The sequence below is a fragment of the Leucoraja erinacea genome, unplaced genomic scaffold (assembly GCF_028641065.1).
Source record: "Leucoraja erinacea ecotype New England unplaced genomic scaffold, Leri_hhj_1 Leri_946S, whole genome shotgun sequence".
NCBI classification, from domain to species: domain Eukaryota; kingdom Metazoa; phylum Chordata; class Chondrichthyes; order Rajiformes; family Rajidae; genus Leucoraja; species Leucoraja erinaceus.
This window is the reverse complement of record NW_026576890.1, coordinates 429-10,000: the sequence shown is the minus strand read 5'-3', so window position 1 is coordinate 10,000 and position 9,572 is coordinate 429. Positions and strand designations below refer to the sequence as shown.

The 9,572-nt window shown below is 61.2% G+C and overlaps 1 protein-coding gene across 1 annotated transcript in view; it reads right to left on the bottom strand.

Moving 5' to 3' along the window:
* Positions 1-8,326, bottom strand: part of LOC129695119 (N-alpha-acetyltransferase 40-like) — an 11,907-nt gene extending 3,581 nt beyond the window's left edge. Inside the window, 6 exon segments of the mRNA XM_055631865.1 lie at positions 2,044-2,055; positions 2,057-2,199; positions 2,201-2,210; positions 6,517-6,612; positions 7,687-7,739; positions 8,236-8,326. Coding sequence (XP_055487840.1) covers positions 2,044-2,055; positions 2,057-2,199; positions 2,201-2,210; positions 6,517-6,612; positions 7,687-7,739; positions 8,236-8,274 — 353 coding nt within the window. The 5' untranslated portion in view covers positions 8,275-8,326.
* Positions 8,327-9,572: the final 1,246 nt, after the last annotated feature.

The window sequence follows — 9,572 nt, the reverse complement described above, 5'->3', positions numbered from 1 at the left end:
TCCGTGACTGGCGGGTGGCCAGCCTGGCCAGGCCCAGGAGCAAACCCCGACCAGGACATCTACCGAGCATAGATTACAGAGCAGAGCAAGATAGACCACTCCTCCACAATCCAATGAACTGACGTGCAGGACGTAACGGAACGTCACGGCCGCCATTTGTTTATGCCAAACGCCACATCTTTGGTAGCGGGGACGGGGACGGGGACGGACTCCACAGTCATACAATCTGCTCTTACATCAGGTCGCAGGGAAGAGCAAAGATACTGGAGGCTCCTGGTGCGCTGGGGGCGCTGCACTGGCAGCAGCCTCTGCCTACACCCTGCCTGTTATTTCTGTCTTTTTTATTATTTTTAGTTAGTCCAAAGTCTTGTGTTGGGGGGAACTTTAACTTTTCTATGTGGGGGAGGGGGGCAGGGTAAGGGGGGAAACCGTTTCTCAGTCTCTTCCTGGCGGGGACGCGACTATTTCTCCGAGTCGTGTCCTCGCCCCCCACCTCGCGGCCTACCAGCTGGATCGGAGCGGCCTTTCCTGCTGGGGACCGGGATCCGGACCAGGGCTGCTACAGCGGCGGCGCAGCGCTGGAGTCACCGCGGAGCGGGCGATGCCTACCTGGGTCGCCGTTTGGAGCTCCGGAGCGTTGGGCCGTTGCTCCAACATCGTGGAACTCTGACGCGGAGAGCTTCCAACGCGGGCGGCGCTGAACGGCATCGTGGAGTCCTGGGGCGCCTTGCAGAGTGTTTCCAGCAGTAGTCTCCACCCGGACTTTGGAAGCCGCCGACTCCGGTAGGAGGGGGCCAACTGTGTATCTACGCCGCTGAGGATGTCCCGCAGCCCCCACGTCGGACTAACAACACCCCGGCGAGCGGTCCTGAACATCGGGCCGCCCGTAGCGGCAACTGCGGAGGGCTTGGGGAGGCCCTGACCACGGGGAATAGTGGAGGAAGAGACTGACTTTAGTGCCTTCCCACACAGTGGGGAATTTTGATTCTGCTGTGTGGGGATGTTTTATGTCAAACCCTATAGTGTGTTGTGTCCTGTTGATTTTTATTGTATGGCTGTATGGTAATTCATTTCACTGTGCCATCAGGCACATGTGACAATTAAATCTATCTTGAATCTTGAATCTTGAATCTCTCTAGTATCTTTGGGGGGAAGAGGGCCTTTCCTCCACTCCCAAGTTGATCCAGGACTGATTCTCGGTCGGTCCCCCCCGATACCAGATGAAGGCGGCCAGCGGGAGAGCCTCAAGCGTCTGGGGCTCCCGAGGGAGGCCGCGGGCAATGCTCCTCTAGTATCTTTGGTGTAATCCGTTCCAAAGATCGATCGATCTGCTCTTTGGTGTAATCAGTGTTGTAGGGAGCAGTGTTTTATATAGCATCGATCACTTCACATATTTAGTTAATATTATTGTACATCTTATTAATCTATCTATATCTATATAATATTAAAACTCTGTGGCTGGTTGGCTGGCTGTGTTTCTGCCTGACTTGTGGTTGCCAGCCTTTGATTCGTTGCTACGCCAACACCAGACGCAGAAACGCCGAGATTTTTTTCCATTTCGGTAGAGATTTCACTTTTCATTCCAAGTATCCGTTCCGTTCCCGATTAAATTTCGTCGTGTGTAAGTGCACATTTTTAATAAAATCCTTCTTCCCCCCCCCCCCCCCCCCACCCCACCCCACTCACTAATTTTGTCGCCTCCTGCTGGCCAGCGACCATAACGCCCGCATCTCGCCTCAAAGACGGCAGTTAAAAAACAGCCGCACTGCTGAGTGCTGGAATCTTATGTTCGGGAGCGGCTTGCGTTGGGGGACCACGTCTCCCGTGGGGGCTACGGGTAGGGAACGGCTGCGTTGGGGGAGCAGACCCAACGGGTCCGCACTTGGTCTAGGATTATTGTAACTTGCAGGTCAGTAAAATGGCGTCGTGTCTCACCCGTGTCATACTACGCTTTTCTCGCAGAGTGGCGCATCTTGCTCTGCTCTATAATCTTTGCTACCATCAAGCGGGGTGTGGGGGGGGGGGGTGAGGGGGCCCACTCACCAGTACAGGACCCTCCCCGCACTCCACGTCGAAGCGGAAGTGGGAGAAGGGCGTCGGGCAGCGTCCGTCCCCCCCGTCCCGCGCGACCAGGTACCACGCACGCTCGTCCGTCAACTCCGCCCGCTTCTCCCGCTCCTTCCACCCCCACTCACTCATACTGCTCATACCTGGGAGGGGGGGGGAGAGAGGGGGGGGAGGGGGGGGGGGGGAGAGAGGGGGAGAGAGGGAGGGGGGGACGGGAGGGGAGAGAGGAGAGTAGGGGAGGGAGGGGAGGGGGGAAGGGAGGGAGGGGGTTGAGAGAGGGAGGAGGGAAGGGGGAAGGGGGGGCGAGAAGGGGGGGGGAGAGGAGGGAGGGAGGAGGGGAAGAGAGGGAGGGAGGGGAGAGGGAGGGAGAGGGAGGGGGGGACAGGGAGGAGGAAGAAGAAGAGGGAGGGGGGGGAGGGAGGGGAGAGGGGGGAGAGGGAGGGGGAGGGAGAGAGGGAGGGGAGAGAGGAGGGAAGAAGGGGGGGTAGAGGAGAGGGGGAGAAGGAGAGAGAGAGGAGGGGAGGGGAGTGATGAGGAGGGAGGGGGGAGAGAGGAGAGGGGGGGGACAGGGAGGGGGGAGAGAGAGGGGAGAGGGAGGGGAGAGAGAGAGAGGGAGGGGGAGAGGGAAGGGAGAGAGGGAGAGGGAGGGAGGGAGAGAGAGGAGGAGGGGAGGGGAGGGGGGGAGAGGGAGAGGGGGAGAGGTGAGGGAGGAGAGGGGAGGAGAAAGGTGGAAGCAGAGAGGGAGGGGGAAGGAGAGATGGAGGAAGAGAAGGAGTGAGGGGGAGAGGAGGGAGAGGGAGAGGGAGAGGAGGAGGGGGGGGAGGAGAGGCGGAGAGGGAGAGAGGGAGGAGGGAATGAGTGTGAGAGACAGAGGAGAGGGAGGGGGGGAGAGGAAGTTTTCAGAAACTTTTCAGAAAGTTTTAAGGGGGGGGAGAGTTTTGGAGGGGTTGAGAGAGAGAGGAGGGGAGAGAGGGAGGGGGAGAGAGAGAGGGGAGAGGGAAGGGAGAGAGGAGACAGAGGGAGGAGAGGGGGGGGGGAGAGAGGGGGGAGAGAGGGAGGGGGGGAGGGAGAGGGAGGGAGAGAGAGAGGGAGGGGGAGAGAGGAGGAGAGAGAGAGGGAGGGGGAGGAGAGTAGAGGGGAGGAGAGAGAGGAGGAGAGGAGAGGAGAGGGAAGAAGGAATAGAGAGGGAGGGGGAGAGGGAGAGAGGGAAGAGAGTAGGAGAGGGAGAGGGAGGAGAGAGAGAGAGGGAAAGAGGGAGAGGGAGGGAGGAGAGAGGAGGGGGGGAGGGAAGATGAGGGGGAGGGGGGGGTGAGGGGAGAGAGAGGGAGGAGGAGAGAGAGGGAGGGGACGAGGGGAGGGAGGGAGGAGGGAGGGATGGGGGGGAGGAAGGGAGGAGGGGAGGGGGGGAGGGGGAGGAAGGAGGGGGGGGAGAGGGAGAGGGAGGGAGAGAGGGGAGAGGGAGGGAGAGAGGGGGGGAGGGGAGGGGGAGAGGGAGGGGGAGGGGAGGGAGGCCGAGAGAGCATCGAGAGAGAGGGAGGGGAGAGAGGGAACGGGGGAGGGGAGAGGGAGAGAGGGAGAGGGGGAAGGAGAGAGATGGAGGGAGGAGGAGAAAGAGGGGTCAGGAGGGAGGGAGGGGGGAGGGAGAGAGGAGGGGGGGAGGAAGCCGGAGGAGAGGGGGAGGGAGGAGAGAGGGAGGGGGACGGAGAAAGAGCGGAGGGAGGAGGAGGAGAGGGGGCGTAGAAGAGAGAGGAGGAATAGGCGAGGAGGAGGGGAGAGGGGGAGAGAGAGAGAGAATGGCAAGTGGGCAAGTCAAGTATCCAACGTCTCCCCACCCCCACCCCCCGTCCCCAACAAAGCGATACAAACCCCCCCCCCTCCCCCACCACAGAGTTCAAGTCCAAGAGGGCTTACGCCTTCTTTACCCCATGTTGCCTTCCCCACCTTCTCTCCCCCCCCTCCCCATCCCTCTCCCCCTCTCCCCTCTCCCCCTCCCTCTCTCTCTCCCCTCCTCCCCATCTCCCCCTCTCCCACTCTCCCCCCCTCTCTTTCCCCCCTCTCCCCCCTCCCCATCTCCACCCTCTCTCCCCCCTTCTCTCTCCCCCTCTCTCTCTCTCCTCCTCATTCCCTCTCCCCCCCCTCTGCCCGTCCCTCTCTCCCCTCCCCCTCTCCCTCTCTCCCTGCCTCCATCCATCGATCAGGGATGTGAGTACAAGAGTCAGGGAGTCACGGCGTGGGCTCTGTACGACTTTTGTCGAGCCGCATTAGGAGCGTCGCGCGGAGTTCCAGTCGCCCCCGTAAACAGGAACGTCGGGTGGGCTTTGGAGACGGGGTTGGGACAATGCCGGGATTGGAGGCTTCCAGCTACAGGGAAGAGGTCGGACACACCTGGATTGATTTCTCCGAAACGTCGGAGGCTGAGGGGAGACCTGATGGACATTTATAAACGGACGAGAGGCGTAGATAGGGTAGACAGTCAGAACCTTCCCCCCCCCCACCAGGGTGGAAATGTCAAAGACTAGCCGGCATTTTTGGTCCCCTAATTTGAGGAAGGACATTCTTGCTAGTTACACTGCCACCCAGCTTTGCTAATGTTACTTTGAATCCCTTCATCTAAATCATTGATGTATATAGGTTCACCAGGTTAATTCCCGGGATGGCAGGACTGTCATATGCTGAGAGAATGGAGCGACTGGGCTTGTACACTCTGTGGAGTTTAGAAGGATGAGAGGGGATCTTAATGGCTTACCCATTCCACCCTTCGAGCCAGCACCGCCATTCAATGTGATCACGGCTGATCATCCCCAATCAGTACCCCGTTCCTGCCTTCTCCCCTGACTCCGCTATCTTTAAGAGCCCTATCCAGCTCTCTCTTGAAAGCATCCAGAGAACCTGCCACCACCGCCCTGAGGCAGAGAATTCCACAGACTCACAACTCTGTGTGTGAGAAAAAGTGTTTCCTCGTCTCCGTTCTAAATGGCCGACCCCTTATTCTTAAACTGTGTGTGTGTGTGGCCCCTGGTTCTGGACTCCCCCAACATCGGGAACATGTTTCCTGCCTCTAGCGTGTCCAAACCCTTAACAATCTTATACGTTTCAATGAGATGCCCTCTCATCCTAAACTCCTGATATGTTTCAATTAGTGCGGGTGTCAGGGTTTATGGGGAGAAGGCAGGAGAATGGGGTTAGGAGGGAGAGATAGATCAGCCGTGATTGAACGGTGGAGTAGACTGGATGGGCCGAATGGCCTAATTCTGCTGCTGTGAATTGTGAATGGGGCTGAGAGGGGAGAGATAGATCAGCCATGATTGAATGGGGTAGTAGACTCGATGGGCCGAATGGCCTAAACCCGTGTCTTTATGACCTTACGAAGCGTGGGAATCGTTAAGAGGGAAGCGATGAGGTGGGGTGGGGTTGGCCGGAGGGGGAGGGGGAGTGGAGGTGTCAGGGGGGGGGGGGGGGTTGGCCGGAGGGGGGAGGGGGGGAGGGGGAGTGGAGGTGTGGGGGGGGGGGGGGGCTGGAGGGGGAGGGGGGGAGTGTGGGGGGGGGGTTTGGTCGGGGGGGAGTGGAGGTGGGGGGGGGGGTTTGGTGGAGGGGGGAGTGGGGGATGGGGGGGGGGGGGTTTGGAGGGGGGGGACGGGGTGGAGGGGGGGGGGGGGGGTTTGGAGGGAGTGGGGGGGGGGGTTTGGTCGGAGGGGGAGTGGAGGTGGGGGGGGGGGTTTTGGCCGGAGGGGGGAGGGGGAGGGGGAGGGGGGAGTGGGGGTGGGGGTTGGGGGCAGGGAGGGGGAGGGGTGGGAGTGGGGGGGGGAGTGGAGGGTTGGTTTGGGGGGAGGGGGGGAGGGGGAGTGGAGGTGGGAGTGGGGGATGGGGTGGGGTGGTTTGGCCGGAGGGGGGGAGGGGAAGTGGGGGGATGGGGGGGGTGGTTTGGCTGGAGGGGGGAGGGGGGTGAGTGGGGGATGGGCGGGGGGGGGTTGGCCGGAGGGGGAGGGGGGAGGGGGAGTGGGGTGTGTGGGGGGGGGGGGGGGTTTGGCCGGAGGGGGAGGGGAGGGGGGGGGGGTTTGGCTGGGGGGGAGGGGGAAGTGTGGGGGGATGGGGGGGTTTGGGGGGAGTGGGGGAGGGGGGGGGGGGGGGGTTTGCTGGAGGGGGAGGGGGGGTGGGGTGGGGGTTTGGGGGCAGGGGTTGTGGGGTGAGAGGGGGGAGGAGGGGGGCAGTGGAGGATGGGGGGGGGGGTTCGAGTCGGAGGGGGAGTGGAGGTGGGGGGGGAGGGGGGAGGGGGGAGGGGGAGTGGGGGGGGGGGTGGGGGTGGGGTTGGCCAGGAGTGGGGAGGTGTGGGGTTTGGACGGAGGAGGAGTGGAGGTGGGGGGGGGGGAGGGGCGAGGGGTACGTACCGCTGCTCGGACATCCTCTCTATCCAGGGCAAGGGGCGCATGCAATGCCCCGGCTCTCACTCACATGGCCTGCATGTTGGTCCGAGTCAGCTCCACCGCCCAGTCCACAGTGAGGGGGTCCAGGTCCAACGCCCGCTTACACTCGATCAGCATGTTAATCCTGGGGGGGAGGGAGGAGGGGGGGGTGAGGGGAAGAGGGGGGGGGCTTTTAGTTTAGCCACCGACTCCAACCGCGGCCCGCGGACTTTAACATCGATGAGACGCCTGAGATGTCGGGGAGACCCCAGTGCCACAGGAGACAGGTCGCTCCACGCGGTGGGAAAACGGGGGGTCCATGGGGGGGGGGGGGGGGGGGGGGGAGTTGGGAGCGGGAAGGGGGAGAGGGGGGGATGGGGGGGGGGAGGGGGGGGGGGGTGGGGGGAACATGGGGGGGGGGGCATGGATGGTGGGGGGGGGGAAATGGTACAGAGTTAAAAGGGGGGGGAGAGGGTGAGATGGGGGGGAGAGTGAGATGGGGGGGTGTGGGGGGGATAGTACAGAATTAAAACGGGGGGGGGGGGGGGGAGAGTGAGATGGGGGGGGTGTGGAAGGTGGGGGTAAACAGAGGGGGGGGGCAAGGTTGGACAGGGTTAAAACGGGGAGGGGGATGGGACAGGTTTAAACAGGGGGATTGGGGTGGAAGTTTTGGGGAGGGGGGGGGGGGGGGGTGGAAGGTGGGGTGGTGGGGGGGAAATGGTACAGAGTTTAACGGGGGGGGGGGGGAGAGTGAGATGTGGGGGGGGTGTGTGGAAGGGGGGGGGGGGGGGGGAGAGTGAGATGTGGGGGGGGTGTGTGGAAGGGGGGGGGACGGGGGGAGACAGATGTGGGGGGGGTGGGGAAGGTTGGGGGGATGGTACAGAGTTAAAACGGGGAGGGGGGGGAGCGTGAAGGGGGATGGGGAAGGGGGGGGTTAAACAGCGGGGGGGGGGGGCAAGGTTGGACAGTTTGGGAAGGGGGGATGGGAAGGTTTAAACAGGGGGATGGGGTGGAAGTTTGGGGAGGGGGGGGGGGGGGGAAGAGTGAGATGGGGGGAGGTCGCGGGAGGGTCGAATGGAAGGGACGTTGGGCAGGGGGGGGGTGGGGTCAAGTGTGGGACGCAGGGGCAGGGGGGGGGGCACACAGAGGACCGAGGGGGGGGGGGAGGAGGGTGACACACAGGGGCATCGTGCCCCAGGGACGGGGCGCCCGTTCTTACCCCTTTCTGTCGTACTTCCTGAAGGCAGGAAACGGAGCCAGGGGGTCCTTGAGCTGCAAGAGACGGCGGGAGAAGAACCGTCAACGCCAAGTGCCGGAGTAACGGTAGAGCTGCTGCCCTCGCACGGCGCCCGAGACCCGGGTTCCACCTCCGTCTGTGCGGAGTTTGCACGTTTTCCTCCCCGTGACCTGCGTGGGTTTTCTCCGGGCGCTCCGGTTTCCTCCCACACCCCAAAGGCGTGCGGGGTTTGTAAGTTAATTGGCTTTGGTAAAGATTGTAAATTATCCCCAGTGTGTGTGTGTGTGTGTGTGTGTGGGATAGTATTAGTGTGCGGGGATCGCCGGTCGGCACGGACTCGGTGGGCCGAAGGGCCTGTTTCTGTGCTGTATCTCCCGTTTAAACACCAGTTTAGTTTAGAGATACAGCGCGGAAACAGGCCCTTCGGCCCCACCGAGTCCGTGCCGACCAGCGATCGCCCCGTACACTAGTTTGGAAACAGGCCATTCGGCCCACCCTCCCATCTCTCTCCCCCCCCGCCCCACACGCTACCTTGTTTGCCATCTCCACGCGCGCACACACGGCATCCATGGCCGCTCGTTCCTCCAGCCGCTTCTGCTTTTTCTCCTTGGCTCTCGACGACTTCCTCTGCGGGGAGAACATGTGCCCGTCTCGTCACCGACAAGAGAGCGGTCCTGACACCCCAAATCTCCCCCCGGGCACACCCCACCCCTCTCCGTGTCCATCCCTCCCTCCTGCTCTCCTCTGTTTCCTTCTCCCTCTCCCTGTTCGCCACTCCCCCATTCTCTTCTCCCCTCTTCCTGGAGAATAGCATATCATCTAAATGGTGGCCGATTGGGAAAGGGGGAGATGCAGCGAGACCTGGGTGTCATGGTACACCAGTCATTGAAGGTAGGCATGCAGGTGCAGCAGGCAGTGAAGAAAGCGAATGGTACGTTAGCTTTCATTGCAAAAGGATTTGAGTATAGGAGCAGGGAGGTTCTACTGCAGTTGTACAGGGTCTTGGTGAGACCACACCTGGAGTATTGCGTACAGTTTTGGTCTCCAATCTGAGGAAGGACATTATTGCCATAGAGGGAGTGCAGAGACGGTTCACCAGACTGATTCCTGGGATGGCAGGACTGTCATGAAGAAAGACTAGATAGACTTGGTTTATACTCTCTAGAATTTAGGAGATTGAGAGGGGATCTTATAGAAACTTACAAAATTCTTAAGGGGTTGGACAGGCTAGATGCAGGAAGATTGTTCCCAATGTTAGGGAAGTCCAGGACAAGGGGTCACAGCTTAAGGATAAGGGGGAAATCCTTTTAAAACCGAGATGAGAAGAACTTTTTTCACACAGAGAGTGGTGAATCTCTGGAACTCTCTGCCACAGAGGGTAGTCGAGGCCACACAGTTCATTGGCTATGTTTAAGAGGGAGTTAGATGTGGCCCTTGTGGCTAAGGGAATCAGAGGGTATGGAGAGAAGGCAGGTACGGGATACTGAGTTGGATGATCAGCCATGATCATATTGAATGGCGGTGCAGGCTCGAAGGGCCGAATGGCCTCTACTCCTGCTCCTAATTTCTATGTTTCTATGTTTCCCCCTCACCCCTCTCTCTCAGCATCCTCTACCTCTCCCTCCCTCTCCTCTGACAGGGTGGGGAGGGGGTTTGGTCCCCGGTCTGACCCCTTCCCCCTCCTCTCCTCTCCCCATCTCTCTCTTTCCCCCTCTGCCCCCCCATCGGGCCGGCAATTCGGGCACGTCTTTCTCTCTCTCTCTCTGTGTTGGGGTTGGAGTTCGGGTACAGTGGTCTCTCCTGTGTGTGTGTGTTCGGGGGTGGGGGTGAGGGGTGCAGGTTTCAGGTATTTCTCTCTGTCTCTCTCT